At 44.1% G+C, this 16,514-nt stretch overlaps 1 protein-coding gene across 1 annotated transcript; it reads right to left on the bottom strand.

Annotated features, from left to right (window-relative positions):
• Window positions 1–16,428, bottom strand: POLR3C (RNA polymerase III subunit C). Its single transcript, XM_040998752.1, has 15 exons — window positions 16,282–16,428; window positions 14,313–14,479; window positions 13,538–13,793; window positions 13,245–13,430; window positions 10,763–10,851; window positions 7,619–7,723; window positions 7,427–7,519; window positions 5,254–5,334; window positions 4,964–5,015; window positions 4,257–4,317; window positions 3,662–3,812; window positions 2,859–2,960; window positions 2,696–2,745; window positions 2,147–2,296; window positions 1–430 (listed from the first exon to the last, which is right to left on the bottom strand). The coding sequence occupies exons 2-15, from the start codon at window positions 14,457–14,459 to the stop codon at window positions 349–351; spliced, it is 1,605 nt and encodes a 534-aa protein (XP_040854686.1). The 5' UTR covers window positions 14,460–14,479; window positions 16,282–16,428; the 3' UTR covers window positions 1–348.
• Between the last annotated feature and the right edge of the window lie 86 nt (window positions 16,429–16,514).

The following is a 16,514-nucleotide window of genomic DNA, read 5'->3' as shown; positions in this document are numbered from 1 at the left end:
GCCATTGACTTTTTTATTTTATTTTTTGTAAGTCACTGACTTTTGAGAATGGAACTATTTAGGAAAAACTTCCCTACTGCCAGAGATGCTCAAAAGTCTTTGGTGAGATCTTGATGACATTTGACAGATGATTAATTTGGTTTATCCAAGTTTCTTTCCAGTGTTGAGGGTTTGAAAGAATAAGATAAAAAAACAAATCAGTCAACTTTGACAGGTCAAATTCTTGCCACCTAGCTGATAGGTGTGGGGTGGCAGGTCTTAGCACAGGAATCTGCAACGAATGCATCCAGGCAACTCCTTGCTTTTCTTTCCACGGCTCCACAATGTCTAAGAGTGGCTTCTTCTGGGTCACAGTCTCTTCATGGTGCTCTCGATGTAGGACTCCAGCAGGAAGATGGTTTCATCCACCTGGATCTCACTGGCATCCAATCTGTGGGAAGAAGCGAAAGCATCTGCCCAGACTGAATTTTAATTAGCATCTTTATTTATATTTAAAAATTAACTTATCTTACTATAGTTTTTAAAAAATTTTTAAAAGATCAATTTATGTATTTGAGAGGCAAAAGGAAAGAAACCGTAGAGACATATTCTCTTTGCTGATTTACTGGCCCCAGTGGCCAGGGCTGGGTTTTATTGAAGCTAACAATCAGGAGCTTCTTCTGTGTCTCCCGAGCGCATGCAGAGGCCCAAGCACGTGTCTAGCCTCTGCTGCTTTCCATGTGCATCAGCAGGGAGCTGGATCAGAAGTGGAGATGCTGGGACTTGAAATGATACTCATCTTGGATGCTGGTATCATAGGCAGTAGCTTACCCTGATATGCCATAACGCCGGTCCCTACTTTATCTTATTTATTTGAAAGAGAGACAGATTTTTCATCTATCGATTCACTCCCCAAATGCTCTCCATGGTGCAGACCAGGCTGCAGCCAGGAGCCCAAAGTCAATCCAGGTCTCCCTCATGGTGGCAGGGACCCAAGTGCTTGCCATGTACTGGCTGCCTCCCAGGGTATGCCTTAGCAAAAAGCCAGACTGAGCAGCAAAGCTAACACTCAAGCTCAGGCATTCCCATATGGGATGCAGGTGTCTTAATCAATCACTGTGCCACACGCCTACCCCACATTAGCATATTAGAGACTGGAGCCTCTGGCCATGGAGAGTTGCTTGTGGGTAGTATGAAGGAAAATGAATAGCTGCTTCACTGTCCAAATGCCAGAACAGCCAGGATAAAACCAGGAGCGTAGAACTCTCTCCAGGTCTCCCATGTGGGTGGCAGAGATCCAAGCAATTGGATTATCCTCCACTGCTTTTTCAGGCAAATTGGCAGAGTTAAATGGGAAATGGAGTTGCCAGAATTCGAACCAACACGCCTATCAAATGCACAGGCAGAAGCTTTACCCACTGGGCCACAGCCTTGCCCCCGTTTTTGAAATCCTGTCTTATAGGACCATGTCTTCAGTGAATAGGAGTAATTTTATTTCTTCTTTCTCAATGTGGATGCCTTTAGCTTTTTTTACCTGATCATCCTGACTAGAAACTCCAGAAAAAGGATAAACAGAAATGGAAAAGCAGACATCCTGGTCTTATTCCTGGTCTTTTGAAGAGCTTTCAGTCTTTCTTCATGAACCTCTCTATAAAGTATGCTTTTCCAATAAAAATAAATCAATCTTAAAAAAAAAAAAAAGAAACAGTGCTTAGAGAGAAGGAGAAAGTATGGTGACAGAAGTGAAGCTGAGGGTATCTTCAGAACTGTTGGTGTTTTAAGCTGTTGACAGAGTGGGCTTAGGTTTGCTCATATCTATTTCTGATTTATTTATCTTCCAAGAGTTATAGAGAGAAAGAGCCAGAGAGCTCTCCCATTTGCTGGTTCATTTCCTAGATGGCTGCAATAGCCAGTGTGCTGGGCCAGGCTGGAATCAGGAGCTTCATTTCCGTCTTTCATGAGGGTGGCAGGAATCTAAACATTTGGGCCATTTTCTGTTGCTTTTCCGGGCCACTATCAAGGGGCTGTATTGAAAGTGGAGCAGCTGGGACTTGAACTGGTGCCCATAAGACATGTCAGCATCACAGGCAATGGCCTGCCTTGCTATGCCACATGCTGGTTCCTCTGGGAGGCACGTTGGGATGGATCTGAAGGTTACGATACTCACTTGTTGACATTGCGTTTCAGCGTCTCCAGCTGCTGCCGTTCAGGGGCTGTGATCATCTCCTCTATTTCCTGTAACTGGGCCTCCTCGGCCCCAGTGGCCTGCATAGATGCAATGATGGCCTCCACCCTCTGAGACTTTTCTAATAGACGCCTGTCAGACAAACAGAGCTCTGAGCATGTTCTTAAACAGTGGAGATTCCCTTACCCTTCATCTCTGAGGCACAACTCCCCCTTTACCACATTCTTGGTCAAAGTCATCCTTGAAGGATGTTTTCCTACAAACTCCATTGGATATAGTAACTTAATGCCTGAAACCTTCACTGTCTCTCATTTTCCCTTAAAGTCAGTGCGTTTGTATGTTTCTCAAAAGCATCTCCCTGGTGGTATATTAGAAAAAAGTACACTAATGCATGATGTATGACAACTTAAGCCAGTGATTTAGTGCAATTACACTGGTTACTGTCTCTTGGTTTCCATTTCCGTTAAGAAATTTCCCTTCAGGTCCTGGACCTTGAAAAACGTGAAGGACCCAGCTGACAATGCTACTCACTTGTTCTCTTTGGTTTCAAACTGCCTCCTTTCCATCAGGTTGGCTATGCTCTGAGGAAAGAGGAGAGAAACACACAATCTTGTTTCTGTATCTCACGTAGAATGGGATGAAGGACCACAGGCAAGACGTGTGGGATACTGGGGAGACTGTTTGGAGGACTTACCTTGTAGCATCTGTGCAGTAACATCCGGGCAGCTGAGAGCACATTCACAGTATATAAGTAGAAGGTCCTGGATGGAGCATGATCTGGAGTTTTGGGGATTTCCTAATAACTCACAGAAGGAAAAAGAAGAGAGCCAACAGTGTTTCCCACAGCTGGCATGGGTCCCACCCGGAGCCACTCAGCGCTCTCTTTCACTGACACTCTCCTCCACCCTTGTCATTCAGCCCTGCGTTCATGGCACATGGAGAGCTGTGTTGTTCTCCCATTTCAGCACCAGCATCTCCAGTGGGGAAGAACAGAAAGACAACTAACATTTGCTGAGCAATTCTGTGTGTCTGGTAGTATCTGATCTTAACAAACTGAAATCCTTATTAGTCCTTTCATCACTTTTATAGATGTGAAGATGATAGTAGGTAACTTGCTCAGTAACTGGGTAAGAGGCTAAGCCACTACTCCAAAATGTGTTCTATTTACTTCTTCACAGAGTCTACTACACAGTTGTCCAAGGACCCAGCAAATGCTGTTAACAGACTTAATTTTCTACACATTTAAGTCCTGAGGAAAGGGCAGAAGTGGCAGGGAAAAAGGTAGCCTTCTTGTGCTTTAACTTGGTTTTACTCTTTCCTACCAGGCCAGCTAAAACTATATTAACCTTCAAATTCTTTTGATGTCTTGTGAGCCATCTCCTCTGTCTCTAAGGTGGATCTAGAGCTTGTTTCAGGGTTCTGGAGATTTTTTTGTGTCAGAGTTTTTCTCACTCTAGGCCAGCCTCGGTGACTGCTGATTTTTACACCATTGGTTACCTGGAGTGATACGAAATTTTCGGAGAGCATCTTATATAGCATATCTTTTGCCTCCTTTGCAGGAATCATTGCGAAATCTTCTACCTGCTTCTGCTCCAAGTGTTTCTTTTGCAAAACTAGACGGAATATTCTGGCACAGCGAGACCCAAACCTGGAAAGGAATAAAGAAAGCAAATGGGAATGCTGACCAAGATCAGCTTCAGCTCTAATCACAACAGATGGTGTTGTCCTAGTCCACGGGTGCAGCCAGACAAGAGGAGCAGGATTAGGTTCCTTTCACAGCTCCACAGGCTGGTGATGGTACTGTTAATCACAGCAAGGTACGCCACCAAGTGCTGACTTGTTTGAGTGCCACAGTTCTTGCCTGTGTAAGCAAAGGTTTAGGGATACTAGCTAATTTGCATCATTGGGAACTGAACAGATTTGCCAGGGTACAGAGCAGTACACCAGGGATCTATGGCAGGCTAGTGGGAAAATGGGGCAAAGTGTACAAAGCTGGGCTTATATTAGCTGCTTATATAGTGATCAAGTTACATGTTCAAATGGGGTATAGACAAGGAGGGTGTCACCCGAACCCCAGTCAATGACCTCTTACCTCTCCTGTACGACGGATTCCAGAGTGGCTGTGGCCAGGGATGCCAGTGCCTTGTGGAGGTCTTTACGTGGATGATTAAGGTCACTTACTAATGCTTGGTCTGGTTGCTGGGATCTTAGTTTTATTTGTATGTTTCTGTTTCTAACTTACAACTAAAATTTAAATGCTATTAGCATGTAAGCCTCATAAATTTTGTTTACTGAGTGGAGTAAACGGCTGGCTTAACTACGGTTTGGTTGCCGATAAGCCTTTTTAGGGGTAAGCATTTGCTGCAGCAGTTGGCATGCTGCTTGGGCTGCTTGTGTCCCACATGGCAGTGCCCGAGTTCTGAGTCCCACCTCTATTTCTGATTCTAGCCCCTGGCTGATGCAGTCCCTGGAACACAGCAGTGATGGCTCATATGGCTGTGAGCCTGCCTCCATGCATGAGAACTTGATTGAGTTCTGGGCTCCCAGCTTCAGCTTGGATGAGCCCGAGCCCAAACTGTTGTCTTTGGGGAATGAATCAGCAGTTAGGAGATCTGCCTCTCTGTTTCAAATAAAATAAATTTATAAGAAGCACTTTTTACTTCACCATCAATGTAGTTTACTGAGAATTCACAGAAAAATTTTGTATTACTAAATCCTTTTTCTTTTTTGTTTTGGTAAGATGCTTTCTGCTTCATAGTGCAGGCTGCCTGACCACAAGGAACTGATCGGTAAGGATACTGATGACATACACTCCTCCGCCACTGTCGCCAGACTTCCCAACAAACTCTAGCTAGGAAACAGAGAGAGAGAGAAAGAGAGAGAGAGAGAGTTGAGTGGGAGGTAGAGTGATCGTGAGCCCACTGGAGCAAATCTGGCCCATGGTCTACAGCAGGTAGACCTTCTACCAGATGACGCTGGGGAAACCGAGCTGGCTGGGCATAAAATAGGGCCTGAGAACGATACACAGTACTGGTAAATTGTAAATTGAGTACAACAAAGGGTAGGGGGAGAAGCAAAAATGAACTTACAGGGTCATCTGCCAGCAGAGTGAGATACTGATCAAGAACTTGCTTAGAGATGTTGTAACCCACAGGTAGGGATCTGAAGATCTATATAGGAGAAAGGAGAAATGGGCTGGGACTCTGAGTTATTGAAACAGAGAGGTTTTGATTTTAAAATGTATAAAAAAAGCCTGGAAACAATCACAATATATCTGTTTGCAAGACAGAGAGCCACTCCAAATGTCTAGGAATACAAGCTGATGTCAGCCAAGGACAGCAGGGCCCATAAATGGAACACGATGCAGGGCAGCGAGCGAGAAAAAAAACGCATGAGATAGTTTTATAAATACTGGCAAGAAAAGAAGTTTTATATATATATATTGTCATAAAAAAAGTCACACAACAGTATCCATAGTCTTTTTTTTGGAATTAAGAAATACATATATCCACATATAGCTAGCCTATGCATATAAAAAGTATAAATACACACTCTGAACTATTAACAAGGGTTTCTGGATTTTGGATTTAGTAAAATTACATTTTAGATTGAGAACAGGATCAAACAATAAGAAGCACAAATCTTTCAGGTTTAGTTTAATGAATGTTCACAATTGCATACAACAAGATACAGATCATTCTACCACTCTTGAAAGTTTGGGAAGTTTTCCCTAAACTACAATTTTTCCAACCCTGATCAACCATGTATTCATTATTAAAGAACTAAAATTTCTTAAAAAAAAAAGTTTGGGAAATTCTAAGTTTATTTATTTTTATTGGAAAGGCAGATATACAGAGAGGAGGAGAGACAGAGAGAAAGATTTTCCGTCCGATGAGTCACTCCCCAAGTGAGTACAATAGCCAGTACTGTGCCAATCCGAAGCCAGGAGCAAGGAGCTCTTCTGGGTCTCCCACATGGGTGCAGCGTCCCAAGGCTTTGGGTCGTCCTCGACTGCTTTCCCAGGCCACAAGCAGGGAGCTGGATGGGAAGTGGGGCTACTGGGACTAGAACCGGCGCCCACATGGGATCCCAGCCCATGCAAGGCGAGGACCTTAACCACTACACTATCGTGCCGGGCCTGAAACTGTAAGTTTAAAAGGTTTATTTATTTGGAAGGTAGAGTTACAGAGAGAAAAAAGATATGTCTTCCACCCTCTTGTTCCTTCTTCTGATGGCTGCAATGGGATCCCAGCGTGTTCAAGGCGAGGACCCTAGCTGCTAGGTCACCGCGCTGGACCCTATAACTACCTTTCTAATAAAAATAAATCTTAAAAAAAAAAAAAGATGCTAGCTGGAATGCTTGTATCCCACGCTAAAACGTCTGTGTGGGAGTCTCAGCTCTGTGTCTCATCCCAGCTTCCTGTGAACACACACCCTAGGAGGCAGATAGCTGAAGCCCATGGCTCCCTGCCACCCATGGAGGACAGTCAGATGGAGTGCTGAACTCCTGGCTTCAGCCTGGCCCACTCGTGGTGCTGCAGGTGTTAAAGGCTGAGCCAATAGATACAAGGCATCCTCCTCTGTTTGCAATTCAAGTAAGTAAGTACATAAATAAATAAATAAATAAATAAATAAAAAGATGTCCTTCCTGCAAGAGTAAGTTATACTTAGTGGTAGGTACTCCGAGTAACAAAATGGCTTAACTTGTAAAAGCTCAATCCCATGGTCTGTGCTGTGATGCAGTAGATTAAGCTGCTGCCATCAGTGATATTGGTTCAAATCCTGGCTGCCCCATTTGTGATCCAGCTCCCTACTAATGTGCCTGGGAAAGCAGTGGAGGATGGTTCAAGTGCTTGCCCCCTGCACCCACAGGGAAGAAGCCCACGGGTCCTGGCTCTGGATCAGCTGAGCTCTGGCTCTTGTGGCCATTTGGGGAGTGAACAAGTGGCTGGAAAAGCTCTCCCTATCTCTCCCTCTCACAAGCTCCATCAAATAAATAAATAAAATCTTGAAAAGAAAAGAAAGGGAAAAAGAAAAAAAAAAAAAGAAAGGAAAGGAGAGGTTAGGAAAGAAAAGGGAAGGAAAGGAAAGGAAATAGGCTGGATTCCAAGAGACCAGACCTTTTAGCACGCACCATTTAAGAATCATTAATCTTATCAAGCACTAACCCTTTTCTTTCAAGCTCAGGCTTCCGACTAACCCCATGCTCTGTGTGTACTCCCTAAGAGTCTATCAGAAATATGCACAAGAACCCAAACCTACCTCATTGGAAGATAGTGGCTGGGTGAAGGGAGCACTGGAGGGCGTGGTGATCTCACTCATCCGGAGCATGGTCCGCACAATCTCGCTGCTTGTCTGGGTTTGAGGGGTACAATGGAGTTCAGAATTCACTGCGCTGCCCTGGCCCTGGCTCGGGGCCAATGGCTACAAGCAAGCCAATGCCCCAGATATTACCTGGTCCATCCTGTTGGCAATCGCGCTCACAATGGCTTGATTACGGAAATGCTGATGGAACCTGTCAAGGTTGGCCTGCCAGTAAATCCCATCATCCGGAACAGGCTGAGAAGACAGTGATGAGAAACGGATGCACTTTGAGTTGCCAGTGAGGGTCCCTCTGCAAATGTTTGCCATTTTTCTTCTTGTCCAGTGGTAACTGATAGGACACCAATCACTCACGTGCCCTGACAGATATCAACTGCAATGGGTTCTCTGAGCTCACCTTCAGTTTTTTTTTTTTTCTTCCTATTTCAACTCTTCTGCACCTGAGCCTACTCTTGTCACTTCCAGCATGACCTTGCCTCTGATTTCAGAGACAATGGAAGTTATTAGGTCAGACTTAACCCAGCTTTGTGCACACATTCACTCACATTGATCACCATGGAAAATATTCTTCCTTTTGCTTACAGTTTATGCCCATGCTGATGACACCCTACGGTTTGTTCATTTTCAGGGACCCAGCTCTGTATTCCATCCTGCTCTCGAAATCTTTTAACATCTCCTCTTTCTTTTCTACTTTTCGAAAAAAAATTCATTTATTTATATTAAAAAGGCAGATTTTTACAGAGAGAAGGATATATATAGAGAAATTTCATCTGCTGGTTTACTACCCAAATGGCTCCAATGGCCAGAGCTGAGCCGATCTAAAGTAGGAGCCAGGAGATTCCTCCAAGTCTCCTGTGTGGGTGCAGGATCCCAAGAACTGGAGCCATCTTTTTCTGCTCTCCCAGCCCAGAGGAAAAGATTTGGATCAGAAACGAAACAGCCAGGGCTCAAACCAGCACCCATACTGGATGCTTGTGCTATAGGTGGAAGCTTAGCCTTTTTAGCCACCTCACTGGCCCCAGTTTCTTTTTTTACTTGTTTCTTTTGACGAGCTTTTGCCTTGTTCAATGTCTTCTAGAATTCTTCCTGAACCTTATACCATCCCTCCACTTCCTTCCGGTCAGAGCCAACCTTCTCAAAGTGGTGATCATCCTATCTATATACTCATTTTGAAGTGTTCAACCCTTGGCTTTTCTACCATTGCATTAAAATGTCAATTGTTACCAACATCCCAGTCAAATTCCAGCTCTGTCCTTAAGGAGATCCTTGTTGCTACATTCAAAATACATTTTCTAGTTCTGATCTTATTTGAAGCAAATAACTGAGTTGAACACTTACCTCCTCTTAGGAATAATGTGCCCATTAGATTTTATGACAATTTTTTCCAAGGTTTACTTCTAACCTTCCTTAGTCTTCACAGATTCGTCTTCCGGATTATTTAGACATATAGGTTCTTCAGAAGTCTGTCCATAACCCTCCATTCTTTGAAATCATATGCTGTCCTTCGTGTGATTTCACCTGTGTTCCAGGCTTCAACTATTTGGATACCTTTCCAAATCTCTTACTTTAACCTACTGTGCTCTAAAAGGACAGATTCAACTGTATCTGACACTTCTACCTGTTCCCCTAAACTTCTTTTTCCATTTTTAAAGTTTTTTTTAATAACTATGCTATTATTAACAATTTCTTTTTTTTTTATTGTTATCAACATTGTATTATGTGATAGTTTTATAGGCACTGGGGATTCCCTCCACCCCTCCCATACCCCTCCCCCCATAGTGGATTCCTCCACCTTGCTGCATAACCACAGTTCAAGTTCAGTTGAGATTCCTTCATTGCAAGCATATACCTAGCATAAAGTCCAGCGTCTTATTGTCCAGATAAGTTCAGTGGCCTCTTGAACAATTTCTTAAGCTACAATCTTGGGTAACATCCCTAGCTTTTTGCTCTCCCACTTCTGTTATTTCATCATTAAATCTTCTATTTTTTGTTATTTGTTAGATGTATAGTTTTCTTTATCCTGCCATTATCTTATTTCAGGCTCTATGTTATAAACTGATTTTTACAATAGACTGCTAGTTGGTTTTCTTTAAAAACAACAACAACAACAAAAAAACAAACCAGAAGATACTCCAAAGTAATGGAGTGTTCTGCTGAAAAATAAAACTATTAAAAATTTGCTCTGGTTTAAATAGGACATGGCTCCCAAACTCATGCAGATGTTTAATTTCCAAAATTACAAGGCAATGCAACCAAGAAGGTGGGGGTTTTATGTATTTATGGTTTGGGAGGCCCATAAGTCCCTGGGGGTGGGCTCTGGGACAGTAGTTCTCATGACAAGGTTGGGTAAAGACCTGCAAGTTGGGTGCAGCCTCTCTCTGCTTCCGGGTTCACCATGAGATTGCTCCTTGGCATACGCTCTACAGGTGGCTGAACCAAAGGTGACCATGGAACCTTGGACTATGAACCTCAAAACTGTGAGGCAAAATAAATCTCATTCCTTCATTAGTAGCTCACTAATACAGAGTCTCACAGTTAAGACCGTGTACTGTGGTACTCTTTCAAAAATATAAACCCAGGCATGGGTGTTATGACATAGAAGGCAAAGTTAATGTTTGAGATGATCACACCATGAACTCAAGTGCTTATGCAAATCCTGGCCATTCTGCTTCTGACCGAGCTTACTGTCAGTGCATTAGGAAGGCAACAGCTGATGGCTCGAGACCTTGGGTTCCTATTACCCACCCATGCAGGTGCAGGGTCCCAAGGCTTTGGGCCATCCTCTACTGCTTTCCCAGGCCATAAACTGGGAGTTGGATCAGAAATGGAGCAGCCAGGACAGAAACTGGCACTCTTATGGGATCCTTGCTCCTGCAAGGTGAGGATTTAGCCATTGAGACATTGTGCCTGGCCCTTGGTCATACTAATCTTGAGATGCAGTTAGATATCTTCATAGAAATGATTTATATGAGAGGGTATTTTAAAACAGTTCTGTATATCATTATAGACTCATTTCTCACCACTGGGGCTCATGGTGCGATATGTTCCAGCCATGCAGAACAACCTACTTTTTTAAGGACCTGTTTTTGCGTAACTATTATTTCTGGTTCAACCACTGAATCAAGTTAAGTCTCAGAAGGGAGGCAGCAATAGAGTTCACTCTCTTTGTTGTTGTATTCTTGGCAAAACTGAACCAAGTTCATGACCTTGGGAATTGTTATCTGAGTGCTTTCTGGCTTGCTGCAGGGAGAAGACTCCCTAATCAAGTACTATTACCTCTTTGCTGTCCGTGCTGTGCTTCGCCTTCTTGGCCTTGGGCTCCCCAGTAGCATCTTCCTCAGACGACCTCCTCCTTTTCCCTTTTCCTGACAAATACAAAAACTCAACAGTTAGGCGACATCTTGCATGATGACAGGAAGTGACCATCCCTGACAAGGACTCTCTTCATCTCAAACACATCTATAGCTGCTGTTAGGTTAAGAGTTTCCTAGGCTTTGGAACCATAAGAAACTCAAGTAGATGATGAGGTGACATAAAATTCAGCAAGTTTAGGAAAAAATTCCTCATCATTCTCCTTCACACTGGGTCCTCTTGCAATGCTTCCTTTTATAATGAATGGCACCATCATCCTCCCACATGCACAGGTCAGACACGCAGATGTTTCTGGACACCTCTGCCCGCCTCATCCCTTCTGAATTGAATTTTCCAACAGTCTGTTTACATTTACCTTTGTCTATCCTCCCCTCCTGTCTTATTTTTTTGAATATATATTTTTTTATTTATTTGCTTTTATTTTTATTGGAAAGTCAGATATCAATAGAGGAGGAGAGACAGAGAGGAAGAGCTTCCGTCTGCTGATTTGTTCCCCAAGTAGCCGCAACAGCCGGAGCTGGGATTAGAACTGGCATCCACATGGGATCCTGGTGTGTAGGAGGACATTGTGACCCTAGAAGGTCAGTGAGCACAGGATTACAGTTGATTGGACAATATTTGTATGATAAACAACTGAATGGGAGCCTTTTGTGTGACTGCATATCCTTTGCATGAGAACAACCGAATGGCTTTTTGTAGACGATGGGATATCATTTGTATAAGAACAGTTGAGTGGAAAGTATGTGTATGAGAACACTTGGTGGAATATACAGGACGAAAGGACTTCCAATCAAAAGCAGAGAAAGTTGATGGGTTTGTTGATGAGCTAAATACCTCCACCCTAATCCTATAGGACCCTCAGTGTATAAAGTCTGCTGCCCCTAATAAATTTCGGCTATTGATCATCAGTCAGTAGTTCATGTGTGTTATTATCGGCTCGGCTCCGTGCACCAAGTCCATCTCTGCAGGACAGCGACACTGATGTGTGTAAGACCAGGACCTTAGCTGCTGGCTACTGCACTGAGCCCTCTCCCATTCTTGCTAAAACCAGAAAAACCCTTTAAAAATGTAAATTAGACCATGTCACTTCCCTGCTTAAAATCATTTACTGATTTTTCCTTTGCTCTGTTAGGATAAAAAGCAGATGTTCTGTTTGAGCACTTCAAACATTTGGTAAAAAATGAAGTTAAGAGGGTCTGGCATAGTAGCCTAGTGGCATGCAGCAGGATTTCATGTGGGCACCAGGTCTAATCCTGGCAGTACCGCTACCTGTCCAGCTCCCTGTTTGTGGCCTGGGAAAGCAGTGGAGGACGGCCCAATGCATTGGGACCCTGCACCCATGTGGGAGACTTGGAAGGGGCTCCTGGCTCCTGGCCTTGGATGGGCTCAGCTCTGGCCATTGTGGCCGCTTGGGGAGTGAATCATCAGATGGAAGATCTTCCTCTCTGTATATCTAATAAAATTAAATAAATCTTTAAAAATGGAATTAAGAGCTAAGTTCACTTGGATTCAAAATTTTGAACTATGTATGTACAGATTCTATAAAATACAACTTCTACAAACTTTTAGAACATAAGGTGTATGAGGTATATAAGGTCTTGCTTGATCAAGTCCCTTGCCTATCTTGTGACTCTTATTTCTCTCCTTTTTCTTTGTTCACCTTGTTTTAGCTACATTGACCTTGTGTCTTTTCAAATGCCAATTTTTTTTATCACTACTCCCCAAAAAAATCTCATGAAAATTCTCATCCTATTACTTTGCTGGGTAGCTACTACTTTGGCTTCCACTCCCACTCAAATGTTACTTTTTCAAAGAAACATGTGCCCTAAATCCCCAAATAAATCCAGTTCTATCTCATAGTTTTACAACGCCTCCTATTCTTCCTTCCTAGTCTGTTGGGGGCACTGACAATTTCCTGCCCTGTGATTGGCCCTTTGCCCTGATTGGTGTGCCTTGGTGATCTTTAAGCTGATTGGGCAGGATTGACATAGAAGCGGGAGTGGAGGGTGTGGGGGGCGGGGGGGGGGGGTTTGGCGAGGGAGGGGCTTCAGCATAACGGAATCAACAGACATAACAGTTTTTAACGGAAGGTCTGAATAAAGTGCTCTGAGACTCTCTCCAGTGTCAGGTGATTTCTTCCGCCGGACGGGAGACCCCGATAATAGTCCTTATCAGTTTGCCATGTACCTAGGTGATTCTTAGGTTTATGTGCATCTTCTGTCTGACTTGGGCTCCATGAGGGCAGGGAATATGAAATTTTCATTATTATAGGCCATAATGTCTAGCACACAGTGGCACAGTCTCCACTGATTCATTCATTAAATAACACATCAAGGAGAGTTTATAATTAGAGCAAGTCATAATTTCAGGGGTCAAAAATCCTTACCTATCAAGTTGAGTTTAGGAACCATGTACATGTCTTTTTCATTAATAACAAGTGTAGGGGCAGGTGGTGGTGGCTCAGAATCTGAATCTGCAGTGGCAGTCACCAACGGGCAGCGTTGTACAAAGTGCGTGTCTGCCAGTCGCACAAACGTGTTTGATACCTCCGCATAGTCCATTGTCTTTCCATCTGTACAATGGGAGGAAAGAGGCAGGTGAGATAGCTCAGGATAGCTGAAGAGTCACTCCAGTAGCCAATCTGTGCTTTTTGACAGCACCTGTGGACATGGTACTGACCCTCCATGGTCTCTGTGAGCCGATCTGCCACTTTCTTCACAACAGCAGACATGGTCATTTTGCCATTCAACAGGAGCTCCTCAATAATCAGTTCCCCAGTATCACTGTACAGGGTTTTGATGGTGTAGATGTACCGGGGATACCTGAGCATTCGCAACATGTTGCTGCACTGGGCTTCATACTCCACGACACCACGTTTGTGCACTTGGTATGTCACCAGGTTATGTTGGATGAGAACACAAAGGGCTTTCTTCACCTACATGGGACTCAAAAGAGAGGAAAGATCTGGAGACAGAGCTCGTCACTGCTGCCAATTTTTCTGTTCAACCACTTACTGAGCATCAGGAGCTGGTTACATAATAGCATGGGCTTATTCCCATCACCCATGGAGAAGCTGGTAACAGCAACACATCAATGGAAGAAATCGGGGCATTCATTCTCCTATGCTCTGTGCCTTATGACGATTACCTTTTCATTTCTTAGCTAGTACTGAGATTACTACACAATGTGAATAAACAATATATGGAATGGGAAGGGCAAAGATTTACTTAAGAAGCCATGATGAACCGGGAATACCTTGAAAAGTAAAACCATGGGGCCTAAGTTCCACGCTCTTTACCCCCAGGTAATACAGTTCTGATTCTAGGGCAGCCTTTCTCCATTCATTTTCTAGGGAAGGGAATAACAGTTTTCAAAGGCAGGTGAAAGAAACTGATGAAAGAGGAAAAGCACAGACATTTGGGTTGTATAGCTAATTCAGTTATGGATCACACACCTGATCTAGAGATGTCCCTGTGTCATGCACAATTACTCTGAGAGGCTGGCTGCCAGTTCTGATTAGGTGGACTCCAATTTTCTCTACGATCTCCCCAAAATGCTCTTGCAGTAACAAAGAACACAGTTTAATTTCGGCTTGAGTCATTGTCCTAGGGAGTCTCAGAGCTGGGAAAAAAAAAAAAAACACAACAAAATTGTATCATATAGTTTACATGTTTGAGGTACAGCTAGTTATTATAAATTGATGCATTCTTTCTGGAAAACATCTGGACCATATGTAATAAGAGTTTTGGACTCTTGCATAACTTCTACCCAACAATTTTATTTGGAAATTTTGTTCCAAAGACATAATTAAATGCTATCACAATTCTCTTTATAATGCTGAATCCTGGATTCAATCTAATGTATAAATTATGATATACCCATACAATAGGATACTCTGCCCATAATTAAAATGATTCAGTATAATACATATCCATAATGTATTAAATGACAGGAGCCGTTGCAAAAAAATAGTAGACCAGTTAAAAAAAGTATATATAGGATAAAAAGGACTGAAGATTATACATCAGCTTGACGGGATTGTAGGTGACTGAGAGACCCAGGATAAGCTCTTAGCTCCTGGCTTTGAACTGGCTTAGCTTGGCTGCTGCAACCATTTGGGGAACGAACTAGTAGATGGAAGATCTTTCTGTCTCTTTGTTTCTTTGTAAATATGTCTTTCTAATAAAAAAGTTTAAATAAATCTTAAAAAAAGAGAAAGGGTTGGGTACAGGGGCCAGGACTGTGACTGAGGGGGTGAAGCCACCGTTGGTGGCACTGGCATCCCAGGTGGGCACAGTCTTGGCTGCTACACCTCCAATCCAGCTCCCTGCTAGTGCTGGTGCACTTGGGAAAGCAGGACGGACTTCCCAAGCACTTGGGCCCCTGTACTTAACTGGGAGACCCTGTTGGGGCTCTTGGGTTCAGCCTGGGTCAGCCCAGGGTTGTTGTGGCCCTGTGGGGAGTGAGTCAGCAGATGGATAACTTTTAACTCTGCCTTTGAAATAAATAAGTAATTTTATTTTTCTCTTAAAAAGATGAATGTAGATGATTTTACAGTTTATTACTTAATTGTGAAAGAATTACGGTCACCATCACAGCTCATTGGGGGCCAACAATTCCCAGTCCCCAAAGAAACAGACAATTGAGAAGGGTACATTAGGAAATGAAGGAGAGCCCCTAATTAGGGTGTTTGCAATGGGCAGTGAAGTGATATTGCTTGTAGGTCCCTTCATCATAGGGAAGTATTTAATTCTATTTTTTTTAACTTAGTTATTTATTGGAAAATCAGATATACAGAGAGGAGGAGAGACAGAGAGGAAGATCTTCCCTCCAATGATTCACTCCCCAAGTGAGCACAACGGCCGATACTATGCTGATACGAAGCCAGGATCCAGGAACTTCTTCCGGGTCTCCCACGCGGGTGCAGGGTCCCAAAGCTTTGGGCCGTCCTCGACTGCTTTCCCAGGCCACAGGCAGGGAGCTGGATGGGAAGTGGAGCTGCCGGGATTAGAACCAGGGTCCATATGGGATCCCGGGGCGTCAAGGCAAGGACTTAAGCCGCTAGGCCACGCCGCGCCCGGGAAGTATTTAATTCTGACACTTCCACCCCGGGACAAAGAAGACACAGACGCGGGCATAGTGGGTTTTAGGATTCCTCCCTTATCACTGCTGCTACCCGAATTCATTTATTCCTGCAATTCCTTAGAAGCCACGTGTTTGCCCCCTTAGAGCCTGAGGGTTGCCGCAGAGACATACTTCATCCCGTCACACACTGTGCAGAAGCAATGCCCAGACTCCGCGCCAGCCCGGGAAAGGATTTACAAGACGCTCGGCTCCCGGCTCTGCACTCCTCGCCTCCTGCAGGCTCCCGTTCCGGCCCTGGTCTCACGCGTGTGTCCAGATTCAGGGCCCCTCGCACTAACCTCAGGGTCCGTGAATCTCGAGGCTGCAAGCCTAAGGCCCCCCGAGTTGCCCTCGTCGGCTTCTGGCGGTTCGCGGGAGCCGCCGGGGCAGAGGGGGAGCCCACGGCCCTCTGGTCGGAAGAGGATGGCCACGAAGCAGGACGCAGCTAGGGGGGAAAAACGCGTGCCGCTCTACCCCGGCGTGTCGGTGGTTTCCGGGACGCTCTTCCTCCCTCTTCTCGCTGGAAGGTCGG

This window comes from Ochotona curzoniae, unplaced genomic scaffold (genome assembly GCF_017591425.1).
Source record: "Ochotona curzoniae isolate NIBS_2020 unplaced genomic scaffold, NIBS_Ocur_1.0 scaffold_1037, whole genome shotgun sequence".
NCBI lineage: Eukaryota > Metazoa > Chordata > Mammalia > Lagomorpha > Ochotonidae > Ochotona > Ochotona curzoniae.
This window is presented reverse-complemented; position numbering and strand designations above follow the sequence as displayed.